This window comes from Hyperolius riggenbachi, chromosome 2, assembly GCF_040937935.1.
Source record: "Hyperolius riggenbachi isolate aHypRig1 chromosome 2, aHypRig1.pri, whole genome shotgun sequence".
Classification (NCBI taxonomy): domain Eukaryota; kingdom Metazoa; phylum Chordata; class Amphibia; order Anura; family Hyperoliidae; genus Hyperolius; species Hyperolius riggenbachi.
Genome location: NC_090647.1, coordinates 418,299,898 through 418,318,677, shown reverse-complemented (window position 1 = coordinate 418,318,677; position 18,780 = coordinate 418,299,898). Strand labels below are relative to the sequence as shown.

At 42.0% G+C, this 18,780-nt stretch overlaps 1 protein-coding gene across 1 annotated transcript in view; it reads right to left on the bottom strand.

The window, feature by feature from the left end:
* Positions 1–364: 364 nt before the first annotated feature.
* The window catches only part of DYNLT3 (dynein light chain Tctex-type 3), a 45,326-nt gene continuing 26,910 nt past the window's right edge, over positions 365–18,780 (bottom strand). Inside the window, exons 3-5 of the mRNA XM_068269888.1 lie at positions 17,401–17,524; positions 6,430–6,507; positions 365–1,265 (exon numbers count right to left, since the gene is read on the bottom strand). Coding sequence (XP_068125989.1) covers positions 1,189–1,265; positions 6,430–6,507; positions 17,401–17,524 — 279 coding nt within the window. The 3' untranslated portion in view covers positions 365–1,188. The remainder of the gene's footprint in view (positions 1,266–6,429; positions 6,508–17,400; positions 17,525–18,780) is intronic.

Here is an 18,780-nt window from a genome sequence, read left to right as displayed (position 1 = left end):
TGCCCCTACCCTTTAGAATTCCCTACCACACCCCGTAAAGACATCCCCATCCTTGGAGTTATTCAAATCCAGACTGAAAAGCCACCTGTTTAGCCTGAAATTTGCAGTCTTATAGAATTCTTCCTCTGTACCACAATTTACCCATCAACCAGTTACTGGTCTGTGCCATGCTTATGTGCTTTGAGTCCTATGGGAGAAAAGTGCTTTACAAATGTAATTTGTTGTTGTTGTTGTTTGTGTAAAAGGCACACCATTTGCATTGCTCAGGCCAACAGTGAGCCAAATAACTTTATCTTTATTTGCACACAATTATAGGTATTGTCATGTGGGGGTTTACCTCCAGCCACTAACAAAACCAGAGAAGTGTCACAGTATATGTATACTATATTTGAAGATCTGCCACAGTGTCCTGCAAGTGCAAAGCGATTGTAGAAAAAACAAGCTCACTTTAAGAAATTATAAATTCTCTGCATGATTGGATGTTTGACATGACCACAGTGAAACGTCAATGCTCTTCATTGCATGTCTCTATTTGTAATAACTGCAGCACCCAATTTAGTGGACAAGTAACACTTAATGATTATCAGTACATGATGGAGCTTTCTGTGGACTTGTTCTTGTGTAAAGCAATCCCATGCACATGCTTTAACCAATTCTGTCCAAGTTTGATCCTTTGATAGAGATCTTCCCTGATAACTTCCTTCTTAGGCCTTCCGTATGAATCTCTACTCTCAGAAAGAAGTTCTACTAGTCCTTTTACCCCCGATACAGTGAGTACAGCTAGTATATAAGCTTCAGAGTCATGTCTTACCATTTTATAACCAGCAGTAGACAAGTGACATCTCCACCTTTCTTTATCCTATATTTTATAAACTAGCCCTAATTAGTTTCTTGTGCCCTTTTTGTTTTGTATTCCTGAGGATTTGTGTATTATTGAAGACATTATCATCGTATAACATTTTGTTACATGTCAGTGATACATTGTATGGCAAGCTAAGGCAGTGTTTCTTGTTATGAAGGACCAGACTTTCAGCTGCACAATGTAAGTTGTGCTTTATCCTGCCATTAAAATAGACAGCTAAGCTGCTGAAGTTTGGTAATAGAGATTATCGGATTTCTTTGCAAGAGTCTTGGTTTCTGTTTAAGCATAATAGGCGTGCAAAAAAGTAAAACATTCTCAGAAGTTGGTTATAGCTGGATGGCCACAGCAAATACATTCACGACACAATACATGGTCCGATTTTCCCATCGAACTGTGCAGCTTCCTAGAAGTAATAAAAAACACATTTTTTTATGCAAGGAAGAGAAATAAAAGGCTAGTAACTTAAACTACAAGTTATTATAGGTAAAATGAAGTACTGAAGAACTACTGCTACCATGCATAAATACATACATAAATGTTTTCATGTCTGTAAGAAACTAGGATTTTTTGCTTAGGAACACAGTTTTTTTTGTTCAATTTTTTCATTCTTAAAAAAAGCAACTACAATGAATTATTATTATTTTATTTCCATTGCATAAATGCACAAGAAAATGCATCACAACTAATATGAAAATACACTGCTAAGTGTTGACACATCCCTGTGTGCATTTTTGTCTTATAGTGGAAACAGGCCCTGAGATACGACACATAACATCATTCCACTGGCTATATGTTCATTCTCCCCATATGGTGAAACTAGGAGTTTAAGCCAAAGCATTGCATTGTGTCAAAGTCATCAGTTTCTGATGTGATTTCTACACATCACTTAAAGGGAAGGTTCAGGGAGGGGAGTGAAAAAATAAAAATCAATTTCCACTTACCTGGGGCTTCCTCCAGCCCGTGGCAGGCAGGAGGTGCCCTTGCCGCCGCTCCGCAGGCTCCCAGTGGTCTCCGGTGGCCGGGCTGCCAGGTCGGGCTCTTCTGCGCTCCAAGGCCCGGCACTTCTGCGTCCCACGTGGACGCGCTGACGTCATTGGACGTCCTCCGGGCTGTACTGCGCAGGCGCAGAACTACGAAGCCCTAGGTAAGTGGAAATTGATTTTTATTTTTTCACTCCCCTCCCTGAACCTTCCCTTTAACAGAGATTTTGACAAGGAATAAGTCTCATCTTCCTAGATCAATAGACCAACATGGGTCACCAGCAGGAGATTAAAAGACACTTTTTCTAAAGTTCCTTTGCACATCACTGCAACAGCAGTTTGGAGTATCATGGAGAACTGGCAGGGGTTTTTGCAAGCAGGATTTACAAAAGACCTGTGTGAATTACAATGATTGGCACAGCTCTTAAAACTTGAATTACAGGGACAAACATACTGAAGGAGAGTGGGGTGATTGTAGTTTGTGGAAATGTGTAGTCCTTGACATCATCGAAAATCTTCTTTGCAATGGGTTAGGTAGATTCCCCCCCTCCAAGTTACCTCTCAAATGTCAAGAACCATATGGACTGGTAGTGTTTAGGTGGCAAAGACACACTTTCGGGTGGTATCAAGCTAATTGGGCGCATGTGTCTTCTAGACAAATTGGGCGCTGTCATAGATTTAGACATAGATTGAAAATATTGGCAAGCTGGCTCCAAAAGGGAAATTCAGGCACCAGGCGCACAATAATTATTGGGTGTTTTTTTTTGGGGGGGGGGAGGGGATTAGTTTCATAAGGTGGCGACAAGGGGGAAATTTGCAGGCAGTGCCGAATAATTATCATTTTTTGCTGTTTTTTTCTTAGTTCTTAAACCGGCGACAAAGGTGAGATTTGGGTGCCAGGCAGTGCTCAATAGTTATCATTTTCTGCTGGTTTTTAGGGTTTTTTTGTGTGCAGGGGTAGCGGCTAGGGTTAGGCCTCAAGAGTGGGTTTGTGCCGGGGCAGCAGTTAAGGTTAGGAGTCAGGAAGTGGGGTTGTGCAAGGGGGAACAGTTAGGGCTAAGAGTCAGGAAGGGTGTTTGTGCGAGGGGGCGGTTAGAGTTAGGCATTGGGAAAAGGGTTGTGCAGTGGGTGGTTAGGTTTAGGCTTCAGGAAGGGTGTTTGTATGGACGGGCGGCTAAGGTTAGGTGCCAGGAGGGAGGGTTCTGTGTGAGAGTAGGATTAGGTTTAGATATAGTAAAATATCGGTAACAATTACCAATATTTTACCATCGAAAATGAACACTTTACATTTTACAATATCGGTAAATGTACCAATATTCTACTATTGGCATTTTTCCACGCCTAATTTTCTGTGGTGCCCAAAATTCATGTACACTTTTTGGTTTCAGCTATACTGGACAATGTCAGCATGCATGGGGTATAAGTGATTAAAAAGTGCTTGGGAACACACTGTTGTTGTTTTTTGCTTGTTTGTTTTTTTTATGCTTAAAAAAAAATAACTACAATTAATTATTATTACTTTATTTCCACTGCATAAATGCACAAGAAAATGCATCACAATGAATATGAAAATACACTGCTAAGTGTTGACATAATCTTGTGTTAAAGTCATCAGTTTCTGTATGCATCTGGATACAGGAGCTCTCCAGGTGTACAAGAGAGTCACAGGACAGGTCACTTTCAATTTATGTACATGCACATACTTTGCTAAAGTTTGGAACAGTGGCTACAGACTTTGTAAGCTTTTCCTTGATAACGATTCATTAAGGGCTTACTTACAAAACCATCTACAGGTACAGATCCTTTTTTATGTTTGTTTTACAAACATGCATACTTGCCCAGGCTTTAGAAAAAAAACTGCTTCATTGGCACATTCTTTGCTGTGGGCATATGTTTTGCATCATAGTTTTTTTACAAAAATCACCCCTTTGTTATGTATTGTACATAGCTTGTTTTATCTTATAATTCAACCATTCATTTCCTTCACACCTCCCTCATCTCTTCCCATATCAGAAGTTCTGAAAATCTATCCTCCACCTTCTGACTTATAGTGCTGGACAGCAGTTTGCCAAATGTTTTTGATGACTGCAATATTCCCTGCAGGCCCTCTCTCTAAATCTTGCCAGCCCTCCATATCTAATATGCCAGACACATAATTCATCCATTGCATTAAAACCGGTGTAAATGCAATTTTCCAACAATTAATCTTCTAGCACTGAGTGTTATGCTATCAAATCAAATATCCATTATTGTATCTTTTTCCTCCAAATTCCGGCCTAATAATGCCATTTCCACATTAATCTTACCTGTCAATTTAGCACAATTCCTAATGAATCTTTCTATGTTAACCAATAAATCTTTTGAGCGCTGACAGAGTAAATGTATAAGGTCACACTTTTCAATCTCAGCAAATTTGTTCTCTTGTATTCCTACTTTTATTTTTTAGCAGTCCCAGTATTATCTGGAGATTATTTTAACCTCCTTGCCGGTCTAATTCCCCCGGCAAGGAGGCAGCACAGCACTTTTTTTTTATTTTATTTTTTTTAAATCATGTAGCGAGCCCAGGGGTCGCTACATGATAGCTGCTGAGCAGCGGCAGCTCTGCAGCCACTCCGATCGCTTCCGGCGATGTGATGATCTGGAGAGCTATTTTTGATAAAGGGGCCAAAAAGGAGGAGGGGGGGATATTGGCTTCTGCGCCGGCAATGTCGCAGCTAATGTCGCTAATCACATTGGTGCCTGCAGCTCTTCTCCCTGATTAAAAACATTATGTGTAATCTTTGGAGGGGGCCACGCTCAGCGAAGGGGGACATTAGAATACAGAGGGAAGCCTCAATATGATCCTGAGGTTTCCCTCTCTTTAGGGAAGTATCTAATCTTCTACCTGAGCTTCAGCACTTTAAGCACATTGAAGGAGGCCAGAATGTGGTTATTGTTCATAATAAGGCAGATTAACCTGGATCCGAATATCGTCACACCCAAGTAGCCATAACACCTAGCTCCTGCATTCAAACTATTTTCATGTACGCTATTTTTTTGAATGTAGCTTGTAAATTCATTTTGTTTAATTATATTTAATCTCACTTGTACTTTTGTTTCCTAGTTATGTCAATAAATGAACTTATAAAAAAATTCAAAAGGCATAGCAAAGCTGTTTTTCTTCAGTAACAAAAGTACTAAAGTGGGATGAAACTCCGTATTAACTGAAAAATAAAAAAATGGTGGTAATGCAATCAATAAGAAAGTATTTATTTAGCTACCTAAGTATCCTGTTGTTTTAGTGTTCACTGTTGGATTTAAGGCTAGGTCCACACTTGTCCGTTCAGGATCAGATCCATTTTAAAAGGATCCGTTTTTCTAAACTTTTTTTTTCTTCCCCCCGATTTTTCCAAAAATGCTTTTTTTGCAGTATACGTTTCCAGTCCGTGGAAACATATGCTCAGCCATGGGGAGAGAGAGGGCCGCCATGCTGGAGGGGGTAGCAGCCAGGAGGGGGTGAAAGCGGTCGTCGGATCTCTGTCCCCCCTCCTTACCCGGGTCCCTGCTCCTCCTCCAGCTACTTGCGCAAAACCTAATGTACTGCATACCAGCAGTGAGTGGGGAGCTTACCTTCTTCCTTTGCTCACCACGTCACTTCCTGTAATGTCACCCTCTCTACTTCGGAGGGCAGCATTGCAAGAAGTGATGCGGCGAGCGGAGAAAGTAAGCTCTGCTCGCTGCCGCTATACATTAGGTTTTGCGCAAGTAGCTGGAGGAGGAGCAGGGATGGAGGACCCAGTTAAGGGAGGGTGGGGGGCGACCACCGACCGCTGTCACCCCCGTCCTGGCTGCTACCCCTCCAGCATGGCGGTCCCCTCCCCACCCACAGGCTGTGACACAGAAACAGATCCATTTCTGGGTCCAAAACTGCCTGTGTAGAGGGGGATCCGTTTTCCTAATCCCCTGCACTACCCCTCCGTGTATCCTGATCCATGTGCGGTCCGGGAAAATGCAGCAAATCCAGACCGTTCGTTCAGGTTTTGAAAACGGGTCCCCCTAAATGCAGACTGATCCGTTTTTTGTTTGGGTAAAGACAGCTGCTATTTTAAACATTGCTATCCGTGGCTCCAGTTTTGATCAGGTTTGAAAAACGGAGCCACGGATACATTTCTGAACCTAGTGTGAACCAGCTCTAAGAGAACAGTGGCATGCAATAAGAAAATAATATTTCAGCTGGTTCCCATCTTTACTGTTTTCTCTGTGATGCCAAAAAGTGACATCACTTTTGCTCTTTGCATCCTCTTTATTTTTCTTTATCCAGCTCAGTGTTAATTTACTGCTTACTGCCCCACCCACAGCACAATGGGAAGTTTCTGTTATATGCATTTTGATATAAATTTGTTACTCTAGCTAGCTAAAGAAACCTTCCCAAAATCCTGTTGGCACTGCACAGTTTGGCACAGTTCAGCAAAGGCACACAGACCAGGTACATATAGGGACATTTTTAGGGAAAAAAATGCTTTACATATATATATTTGAGGCACTACTTATTTTTAGGCATTTTTGGGGGATGTTATAACCCCCTTTTAGATGTTCTAGATGATTTACCATCAGTGGAGTTGTCCCAGAATGAGGAACTTGAAGAGTGCAGACCACCTCCTCGTTTTTGCATAACTGTGCAGGTTACTAGGGAAACAACAAGGACAAAATTATACATTAGACTTTGAAGTGCAACTTCAGGAAATAAAATTAGCTAATGAAGTATGAGAGCTATTCTGGAAACACAAACTGTGGTCAACTCAGCAGATCTAGTCAGATTATCAGTTTCAGACAGCTTTGTGTTTTATATATAGCACAATTGTTGCAGCACAATTGTTGCAACAAGATTCCTCGATGTACGCTGTGCATGTATGATGTATTAGCCTTCTGGGGGCCACATAATTGTTTGTGCAATCGAACTTTCATGCTATAAATGATAGACTGCAAAGAGAACAGTAAGGTTCAAAAAGTAACTTCTGGAAACTAAATCAGGAGAGGTAAGTATAGGGTACTCCATGGCCACCAAAGAGAAATTGTCATTTTTTAGACCACTACTCTTTTTTTCTAGAGCACTTGTACCAAGAACAATTTAATTGTACCTGAGACCAATAGATATAAAAGTTTTATACATACCTGGGGCTTCCGCAGCTGGGATCATTCTGTGTCTGCGCAGTGCACCCTGACTGACCCAGCTAACGGGGCTTCCACCTAGAGAACGAGGAGGCAGAGGAAGACGGTGTGGGAGTGATCGGTGCGGAGGGGGGCTGGAGGAAGCCCCAGGTATGTATAAAACTTGTATCTATTTGTCTCAGGTTTCCTTTAAAAATGTACTCCGATATACCTGCTACCAAGTAGATAATTGGAAAGACATCAGTTTGCACGCAGTTTTCTTTCTTTCAAATAATTTTTATTGGAATTTTTTAAGCATACAAACAAAAACAATCAAACTAGAAAGAGAGATTAGCATCGAAAGTCTGGTTGTCCGATGGTGTATGGGCAACTGAGTCCCGCCATTATAGTTGGGAATTGGTTTTAACAAATCCTTGCCTGTAGCCTCATACAGGTCAATATTGTTGCGACGTAGGCAGTCCATTGGGGTATGAATAGCTAGTGCTGATCCAGGAAACTTGAATTGCCAGGTCTTGGTTAGCTAATTCCACATGGGGTATAGGCAAGTATAATTTTTGTAGCTATGCGCTTGGTTCCTTTTAATATCCTGGAATTGCGGGTATAGATGCTAGAAAGAAAGAGGGGGAGAGAGGGACCTAAGGAAGGGGAGGTAGGAGATAAAGGAGGGCTGGGGATTGGGAGTGGGGGAGGGGAATCGTCCTGACATCTGCAAGTGAGTGGTTTGGTTTTGGTCTCATACCTAAGTGAGATAGGGCCCAATCCAATTAAGTGGAGTACTCTAGGCTACCATGAATGCCCTCCCTCTATCAGAATCCCTAAAATCAATCCACACTGCCCATCTCGAGACAAAGGCTTCAGCGTTATCCTGCACTGGAGTATAGAGGTCTTCTAGGTGCATGATATTATTTAGTTCCTTGTATAGCTCTGTCATAGTTGGGGTTGAGTTTGATTTCCAGTGTCTGGCTATTAATAAGCGGGCTGAGGACAGTAGCTGGGGGGTCAGTGATTTTTTGTTAGAGGAAGCTTTTCCCGGAAGTAGTGTAAGCAATGCTGTGGAGGCCTGAAGGGACAGAGGTGTACAGTATAGGAATTGATGAATTCTGAAGACCCTTTCCCAGAAAGTTTGTATTAGGGGACATGTCCACCATATATGGAGGTATGTGCCAACTGATTGAGAGCATCTCCAGCATATGTTCGAGGTATCTTTGTTGAATTTGGCTACTTGGACTGGGGTCCTGTACCATCTGGCATAAATTTTGAAATTTCTTTCTTGGAAATTCAGGGAGACTGATGATTTATGTGTTAGTTCAAATATTTTTTCCCAGTTCTCAGCGGTAAGGGGCCGGCCTAGGTCGTTGTCCCACGTATCAGTTAGCTTCAGAAGATCCTTTTCACTGTTGGCACATACCAAGTGTGTGTATATAAGGGAAACTTTGTGTTCCAGTGATTTACCTGGAGTGCAGAGTCGTTCAAAAGGGGTTAGATTCCTATGTATATTGGCCTTGACTATGAGGGATCTATAGAATTCCGTGAGTTGTAGCCAGAGCAACCAATTTATATGTGGAGGGGCTTCTGGGTTGCCCATCTTGTCCCTAGGGGTAAGTTTACCTCCTGATATGATGTGTTTGACTTGGGGCCAGAAATCTCGGTCCCATCCCAGGATAGAGCGTTCTTTTATGCCTACTGCCAAAACAGGATTGTCCAGAAGGGACATAAGGGGGCTATACTTAGTGGAGAGCTTCAGGGTGTCCCTAAGTTCATTCCATCTTTTAATGACTAGTGGGGTCCAAAAGGTGAGGCTGTCTGTCTCGGGTTTTGTGTTACATGTGGTCCATAGTAATGCTCTGGGGTCTAGGTGAGATAATGTTGTTTCTAAAATAACCCATTGTTTGTTTTTCCTATCTTGGAACCAGTTTAAGATGTGTGTGAGTATAACTGCGTTATAGTAAGCTTTGATATCTGGGAGGCCCATACCACCCTCAGATTTAGGTCTAGTAAGAATTTTAAATTTTGTCCTATGGGTTTTTTGTTGCCAGATGAAGTTTAACATTAGTGATTGGAGTTTTTTAAGATAGGTTGCTGGGAGTCTAATGGGTAGCGCTTGTAAGGTGTATAACATTTTCGGAAGAGTGTCCATTTTAATTATGTTAATCCGGCTGGACCAGGTGAGTTTGAGGTTGGACCAGTTATCTAGTTCCTGTTGGAGTTTAATTAGGCGTTTGGGGTAGTTAAGGTGGAAGAGCTGGGATGGATCGTTAGGAATGTATACTCCTAGATATTTGATATGGCTAAGTTGCCATCGGAAAGTAAAAGAATTTTTGAGGGTGCTAACTGTTCACGGGGGTAGGTTGATATTAAGTACTTCTGTCTTACTAATGTTTATCTTAAAGTTGCTAACATTCCCAAATTTTTCTAGTTCTGCTAGGACATGGGGGAACGCTATATGTGGGTTTGTGATATATATTAAGAGATCATCGGCAAACAGGGAGAGTTTGTAATGTTGGTTCTCTGTGTGTATCCCCCGTATGGAAGGGTTTTGCCTGAGGGCAATGGCTAGATGTTCCATGCATATTACATAGAGTAATGGGGAGAGGGGGCACCCCTGTCTGGTACCGTTCGCAATGTTGAAGGCATCCGACAGGGTTCCGTTTACTCTGATTTTGGCACTGGGGTTTTTATATAGGGACATTATTTTGCTTTTGAAGTTTGTACCTAGACCCAACTGGGCTAGGGAGAGCTCTAGAAAGAGCCAGTGAACCCTGTCGAATGCCTTCTCATCGTCTACTGACATGACACACAGAGGAGTTTTTGTTCTTTTGGCGTAATGTATCAGAGAGACTGTTTTCAGGGTATTGTCCCTGGCTTCTCTTCCCTCAAGAAACCTGATTGGTCGGTATGGATGACATCTCGAAGTAACGGTTTTAGCCTCTCTGCTAAGAGTTTGGCGAAGAGTTTTAAATCAATATTTATTAGCGAGATGGGTCTATAATTTGAGCAGCTATTGGGGTCTTTTCCTGGTTTAGGGATGACAGTGATGTGGGCCGTTGACGTTTGTGGGGTGAATGTGTGGGAGTCGTCGATGGAATTAAAGGTTTTGAGTAGGATTGGGGATATTAAAGAGCAGAATTGTTTATAAAAAGGGCCTGTGAACCTGTCTGCTACGGGGCTTTTGCCTTTCTTTAGGGCTCTAATTCCAGATGTTAGTTCAATTTCAGTGAATTCTTCCTCTAGGACCTGGAGGGATTCTGGGGGTAGTGTCGGGAGGGGAGAAGATTTGATGTATTCAGCTATTTTCTCTTTTAGGAGTGTTGGGTCCATGTCGTGGTACCTGCTTCTGATGTTGTAAAGGTTGGAGTAATATTGGTGAAATTCCCCAGCTATTTCGGAGGTTTTATATTTGGTTCGGCCTTTAGAGTCTTTTATAGTGAATATGTTTGTGGAGGAAGGATTGGGGTGAAGGTATTTGGCTAGGAGAGTTCCACACTTCCCTCCTCTATGAAATAAGGTACTACGAAGTCTCTCTCTGGCTAATAAGGTTTTCTGGTCTAAAATAGTTAGCAGTAAATGTCTAGCGTTAGATAGTTTAAGGTCTCCTGCGGGGGTGTAATCGTCCTTATGTTCCTGCTCCAGGAGGTTAATTTCCTGTAGGAGGTGTGTAATCTGGGCCGATTGTTCTTTTTTGAGTCTAGAGCCATGGGAAATAAACACTCCTCTTAAAACGCATTTTAGTGTTTCCCATTTAATGGAATCAGAAGTGTCATCTGTTGAGTGATTGATGCAGAAGTTTTCAATAGATTTTTTGAAGTCTGCTACACACTCCGGGTTTTTGAGAAGGTTATCGTTTAATCTCCAATGGAGAATGAGCAGAAAATGGGGGAATGGTCTGACCATATCCTGTTCCCTATAGAGGCCTGGACGTCGTTTTCCAAAAGTCTCTGGGATATAAAGATGTAATCTATTCGACTGTGTGTGTGGTGTACAGCTGAGAAAAAAGAATAGTCCCTCTCTGTGGGATGAAGGATCCTCCAGGCATCTATAAGGCTAAGTGCTCCTAGTTTGTTTTTCAAGTTAGATAAGACAGAATTGGGTAAAGAGGAACGTTGGGAGGAAGCATCTATTTTTGGGTTGAGACAAAGATTGAAGTCGCCCCCTAGTATGATGGAGCCTTCAGCAAAATTAGCTAGTTTAGTTAGGTAAGATAAAAGTGTGCGACCTTGGTTCTGGTTGGGGAGATAGAAATTTGCCAGGGTATATTTGACTTCATGTATTTGGATTATGACAAAGAGGTATCTCCCCTGTGTGTCCGAGAGGTCTTTTATAAAGGTGTAGTTTAGGTTTTTGTGGAATCCTATTGAGACTCCTTTGGTCTTATTCAGGGGGTTGGTGCTGTGGTGCCATTTATTGTAGTATCTAGATTTGAAGGGGGGAACATGACCTTCCTTGAAATGTGTTTCTTGAAGAAACAGAATGGAGGCCTTATGTTTGTGTAGGTGATGTAGAACTTGTAACTTTTGGTGGGAGAATTAAAACCTTTGACATTGTAAGAGGCAATCTGGCATCTATCCATTTTTAGGGTCTATGGGGGTTATGAGTTTTGGTGTTCCATTAGCAATGAAAGTTAGAGGTAGGCTCCAGAGACCTTCCAGATAGGTATTGTTGTTGGTCAGGACGATGGGAGGGGGGGGAGGAGGGAACCTATGGGAAGGAGGGGAGGGTAGAAAATCACAGAAAAAAGGTAACAACATAAATGTCAGGTGAAAAGTCAGCCTGACTAACTTTGAAGTTATCTTCCGAGAACACCACACTGACAGTGCAAGCAGTATCAGCGTGGTGAACGATTTGGTGGGGAGTGGAAGCATGAGACCGGGGTCGAGTGCTCCCAGCAAACCCTGAATTGTTATTAAACTATTTAACACGAATACAAATACAAACAGCTCTCTTATCTCAGGGATGTCTAAATGTAAACCTATATATTTTAGTTGTATACATAAACAGAACCACAGGTGGCGTGTCCAGGGGGGAGGAACCCCACGTTTTGCTTCATATTAAGACCCAGTGTATAGTCTAAGGGTTTAGCTAGTAACTTGATGTTAGTAGGTTTCAGTCTTTACTAAGGGATGACGTATTTACCTGGGTTCTTTAGGGAGAGTGGGGAGAGGGTAGTGGAAGGTGAGGTATGTTCATACATTCTTTTGGAAGAAGATATGTTGGAGACTAGGGGATTTGTGGTTTTAGTGGTCCATGCGACTTCCCCCTGGAGCGCCACCCGGATATTGCAATTATAACATAACATCAATTGGTGTAACACGTTCTATGAGCTAGCAGCATGTCTAAATTAACATGTAACAGTTGTATGGCCTTAAGCCTTCTGGGTAAGCCACCTTAGCAAATGTATTATGTCTACAGGAATAATGAGAATATATTTGCCCTAGTGGCCCTTTTCAGAAGAGGAGATGACTATAGGGCAGCAAGTAAGAGAAGGCTATATATACTTAGCGGTTTATGTTAGCTCTTTGCGGCCTGTGTTTGTAAGGAACCCTTTTCCATCTCTCTCTTTGTGGCATAGCCAGGGACGTTGTTTGAATTGGCCATTCTTCTAGCTCAATTGCCGGCAGATCGAAAGTGTCTATGACCTTTTGTAAATCTTGAGGAGAAGCAAAGTTGACAGTTTTACCGTCTTTCCCTATATTAACAGAAAAGGGATAGCCCCAGCGATATGGAATTTCCCTTTCTCTGAGGGCCTCTAACATGGGCTTGATGGCTTTCCGTAACTGTAGAGTAAGACTGGAGAGGTCCGGGAGCAAGCGGATTGTCGCTCCGTCAAAATCGATTTCACCCTTAGAGCGGGCAGCCATCATGATCGCTTCTTTTTCTTTAAAAAAGTGGACCCTGCATAGGATATCACGGGGTCTGGCAGGGTCAGTGCTTGTAGGGCCTGCGGTTCTGTGGGCTCTATCAATCTCTATCTTGTTTCCTGTAGGTGCGTCTAGGAACTTGTTGAAGATGGCTTCCGTAGTGGCCATTATGTCAGGGGCTCGAGTGGTTTCAGGAACTCCTCTAATGCGGATGTTGTTCCGTCTTTGGCGGTTTTCTAGATCATCTATTTTCAAATATAAAGCGTTAATGTGCCCTGAATGAGCATTGATAGTAGTCTGGTGGCTCAGCAGGGTTTTTTTTGTGTCTTCTTGTTGCTTTTCCACCTCTTCTACTCGTGTGTTCACGTGGCTAAAGTCTTGACGGAATTCCGCCATCTCCTGTTTATAAGAGTCCATGATGCGTGTGACACAGTTTTCGAGGTCTTGTTTAGTCGGCAAGGACCTAATATAATCATGCAAGTCCACTTCTAAATATGATTCGGCGCCTTTCGAGGTGGGGGAGAAGGTGGGAGGCATGGTATGATTGGGAGATCGAGGGGAATTGCAGGGAGTGGATGGACCTGCGGACCCAATTGAGGCAGAATCCTGTGTGAGATGCGGGGACGCCGGGCTCATACCTTGTTTAGGGGTGCCTGTCGTTTTCTGCATCTGGTTGGCGGATGTCTTAGTCTGAGGTGAGGGCCGTTTGAGGGGATTTGGGCCCGCTGTTCTGGAAGCAGGGCTTTTGTTTGCCGGGGTTTCCGAGTATCTCGGAGGTTCGTGTGTCGGCTGGTCATGGGCCTCGCCGCCATCTTGATGTACTGGCGCTGGCCGATCCCCTTCGCTTTGGGTCGATTCAGGTAGGATAAGGTTTTCCTGCAGGCGGCTCTCATTGCCGGTGGGAGACTTGGAAGTGTGTGGGCCGGCGTTCGGGCTGATGGAAGGTGAACGACTTTTGCTAGCTGTGTGCACACCTCGGCCTGTGTTGTCCTCTGGTGTCTCCGCCATGTTATCGGACTCGCGCTCCTGGAGTCTTTTCTCCAGGGGGCAAAGGAACCGTCTGATTTTTGATTGAGACGGCTTGTTCTTTTTAGTATTGCCTCCTCTCTTCTTATTGCTGCCCATTAGCAAGTTTTGTCGCGGGGAAGAGCTGCTGTAGGTCGTTATGGGTTCAGGGCTGCGGGAGCTCTTAGCGAGAGCGAGTTCACGCGGCCATCAGCAAGCCACGCCCCCCTTGCACGCAGTTTTCTATTTAAATGTCTCATAGAAATTAAATTACATCTGAAAACGCCTCTATTATTGTGTAGCAGCGTTACAGATGGGGTAGTTCCCTCCCCACTTGGTTTACTCTAACTGCCTTCTCTGTATCTCACAACCTAAGTTAAGTATCACTGGGAGGGTGGGGATATGAACTAATATACAGCAACACATACTGCATTTATAAGAAGCGTTTTTGATGCTGGAAATGCTGAAACCAGGTTAATGAACTTAAAAATGGGTATCCTAAATACTTTTCTATGCTCTGCTATGAGCTGCTACAGGTTCTCTTTAAAGTAAAGACCAGTGAAAACATATTTTCATAAATATTCTCCTTCCAGCCAGGAAAATCTACATACAATACCTTGCCGCTGTGAACTACAATTTACCATTACTCAAGTATGTTTTCTGCATTGTTGATTTTTCCAGAAGTCTCCTAGAAGTTCTCTGTAAGAGGACAGGCTCCATGACAGAGGTCATTCATTCTGCACCTCTGGCCATCACATTTATATAGCCATGTCCATCACTGAAAGAATGGGGCAGTTTTATCAAACCCAGTGTGAGCAAAACCGGAGCAGAACTGGTGAAATGGAGCAGATGTTCAGATAAGGATTCTGATTGGTCGCTCTAAGCATGTGTTATTCTTTTGCACCAGATTTTCGCTCCTTTTATTGGTTTCATTACATTTGGTGCAGCGTTCTTTAAATATGTAGAAAATGGCTGAGATAAAATCAAGTGAAGCAAAGTTTAGTTCAGGTTAGTTTGAGGAATTGGTGGCCTAGGAAACAAAGATTACCTCAAATAACCAATCATCTACAAGGAAGTCCCCATTGTCTACAGTATATTTCTATGCACAAGATTGGATGTTTAATTAATACAAACAATATCACTGCCCTTGCCTGAATTACTGTTTTAGATTACTAGAAGTACTAAAATTATTAGTTGCTATCATTATACTTTTACATTTCTCCCGATAATGACTCCTTTAATGTTAAAAATAATTCACAGTTACAGCCTCATATGAGCAGGACTTCCAAGGCAAATAATTAAGCAATGACTAAAGCTTTTATTTGTGTAAAGAAGCTGTTTGGACTTGGAACACACCCCTCCACCCTTCCACATGAAATGAATCATTGCTTGAGGATGGAAGCTTTGTGTGTGCAGCACAACAGTACTATTCACTGTATATATATATATGAGTAAACTTTAAGGATCTCTGATCAGCAGTTTAGCAAATGTGATCAAATTATTTTATTCAATTAACCAATTACAGTAAAAAAGTATCTACCAAACTCTATGCTTCAGATTAGAGTGGAATAATGTGTTTTTTTTATATTGACAGTATTATTTTACTGTATAATTTAACACTTTTTGAAATGTGATATTTGCTAAGTACTCCTTGGTTTGGGTCAGTTTATCTCCAATGCCCCTGAACACTAACCATTCACAGAGCACCCTAATAGAAAATCCTGTCCAAACAGTGGTTTAACTAAGGAGCTTTATGCCCTTGCGGGAGTTTTAAATGAAGCCCCAAGCACTCTATTGATATGAAGCCCCAAAACCTACCAAGCACAGCTGCAGTGTCAGAGAGGTGGAATGGCGCAGAGTAAGGAAACAGTTTGCTAAGAATTACTACTGTTCAACGCACATATAGAGGTGATCATTACCAGCATAGCACCAATACAAAGCTAATACGATGCATAAAGGAGGGACCCTAGTGGGGCCCCTCTAGTCCAGGGGCCTCGGTGTGGTTGCAACCTCTGCATTCCCTATTGCTATGCCACTGTGTCCAAGCATTCCATGACACTTCCTAGCTTACATACAGGGAAAATGCTAAAGTTTACTGGCACTTTTAAAGGACTTAGAGCCAGTTCACACTGAAGCAATTCCTGATATTTGCTGACACTTTCAAAATGCTCCAGAATTATGTCCGTTGTTCTAACTGAGTACAGTTCACAAAGTCTAGCAATTGCTGACTAATCTAAAAGTGACAAAAGAAAGAAACAGTACTAAAAAGTTATACCAAATGTATGCACGTTTGGGACAACTTATTTTAAGCATTTAAGCATACCCACAACTAATTAATTATATCCTCACCTACCGGCATGATGTTTGTAATTATATCCCCCTGGGTTCCTTGTATTTCATTGCATTGCACTGAATGGAGCTGCCGACACTGGGGAGAGTGTCGTCCTGCATAATACAATGCTGAATAAGGAATCCAAGATGGCGGCCACGATTTCAATCGCAAAAATAGTGAAAACTAAAATGCGTAAGGTGGCGTTTTATATATCAATGGAAAGAGGAGAAAGAGAGCTTCAAAATGGTATGCATCTTTCCATAGTTACTGCACTGTTTGGAGTCCCTTTAAATATTATTTACTTATTGGCTTCTAAAGGAGTATTTTATTGATAATGTATGAAAACATCTTTTGTTAGAAAACTGAATTAGGACCATGGTGGGCTGAAATCAATTGTATTCTAAAAGAGATGCTGGATCAGTGTGGTTGCAGCAGACTTCTGAATCTGCGTGTTATAATCTAGGTATGGGATATGACTTATTACAGCCAGGCTGTCTCAGAGCATATTATTCTGAAATAAACAATTTTCCTTTAGCTAAAGGCTGATTTAAACACTAAATAAGGGATGCTTATTGTGTAGAGTGCAATCTACTGGTAGATCACAAACGCCACATGACACATCTGTTGCATGCTGTCTCTCCTGACAAGCTTAGTGCAATATGCCATCCTGAAGTTTTAATTAGCAGTGTAGTGGCAAAGTGGAGAGCAATACATTGACAAGCATTATGTGCTACTTTTAATTACAATTTGGCTGAAAACTGAGCATGATATTGTCAGCATTTCAATCTGCTGTTTGCGATGGTACAGTAGCCAAATCACACACTACTGCCTTCTTGATCGCACTCCTGTGGCCGGGAGCACTCTGTACATGCACACTACGTTAAGTCCCATAGCCACGCATGCGCACAATGCTCCAGGCCACAAGAGAGTGATCAAGGAAGTGCACCACTGGGCATGCGCAGTAGTGTGCAAGTTAGCTATGTCACGCACTGTACCAGGCCAAACAGAGGATCGAGGAAGAGGATCAGGAGGACAGGGAAGGGGATAAATGCCTATGGGGGCTGGAAGAAGTAAAAGGTAAGGTAAGTAAAAGAACACTATTCATGTTCACCTCAGGTATCCTTTAAAGCATATACAGTTTCCCAGTTTTCCATCTCTGCTCTCCTGTCCACTGATACATTTTGTAGAATGAAAACTCGGTTTTCGTAGTAAACTTACCAATGTACTTAAAGGGTTTCTCCAACTTAACGAGATGAGTTAGTGATTGTTCCACCACAGCAGACATCCACTCATTAACTCGACTGTCATCATAGTCTACTCCACCCAGGATGACATCTAAACACTGAATAAGGAAAGGAAAAAAAATAATATGAAGAAATATACCAAAGTACTTAGATCACATGGTAGATTGCCTCCATATAAAAAGTTAATATTGCATGCTTATTTACTTAGAAATGCTCAACATTTAGAAACAACAAAATACAGAACTACCATGTTTCCCCTGAAAATAAGGCAGGGTCTTATATTCATTTTATTTTCAGGGGATGACTTATTTTTCCATGGAAATCAATCTATAGTATAGTTGTTCTTGAACAAAATAAAATCAATATTTATGTAAATGAGTGAAGAAAGGATTACATCTTCATGAGTGATGAATAGTGGCTGCCACCTACTTACTTGTAAGCACATTTTCTACTTTCTGGTATCCTGATGGTTACAGTAAATATGATAACATGAGGCTCCTGGTTTTATCCTTTTTTCTTTGAGGCAATTTGAATCTGATTGTTATCACTTTGTATATATGCGAGGTTGGACAGAGAGGTTAAGAAACTACCTACTGTATCTGGCAATACAGCAAACCCAATAAGCGATTTTACAGTGCTTTTATTAAGACTTCTACATCTTGACTATCTGAGTTGAGTGCTGTACAAACTCCATTAGGTGTCAATACCTGTAAAGTAATGCTGATACATTTTCTCCTAACTCATAATTGAGAGTCATTTACAACTCAGGCATACTAGCATACATATCCATTTAAGCAGCTGTGGGAGGTAATGTGTGGCCTTGGAGGGTCACGTGTGTCATCTGATTCTAAGTGGCAATGTTTCCATCGATTGACGTTTTACAGATCTGAACATTTACCTGAAATTACCCGGATTTCACTGAGGAATTCAAACAGAACTAAACATCCAAAGGACCCTGAAGACTCCTGAAGCCAGCACAAACCGGAAGAGAGCAGTGTACAACCCATGGGCCATATACTGCTAACAGGGGAGCCAGTGAGGGAACGCGGGGACTGTGAGGAGACCAAGAAGGCTCTATAGGACCCAGAGCCTTCACTCTGTATGTAAAGTATCTGTTTGTTGTTTTAAAATGGCTTCAGACTCCCTTTAACAGATCCTAATAGAGTTTTTGTACTGCTTCATAAGTGTGGGTCACACAGGACATTTTCATACTGCATACATTACTTTGCAGCTAGAATATTTAATATCTCCTTCACAGCCATTGCTCTTTTATTCCTTCTGCTCTAAATACTAACACTTCAGCCCCCAGCTGTCAGCAATGCCATTTGCATTGCTCCTTATCTGTTACCATTGT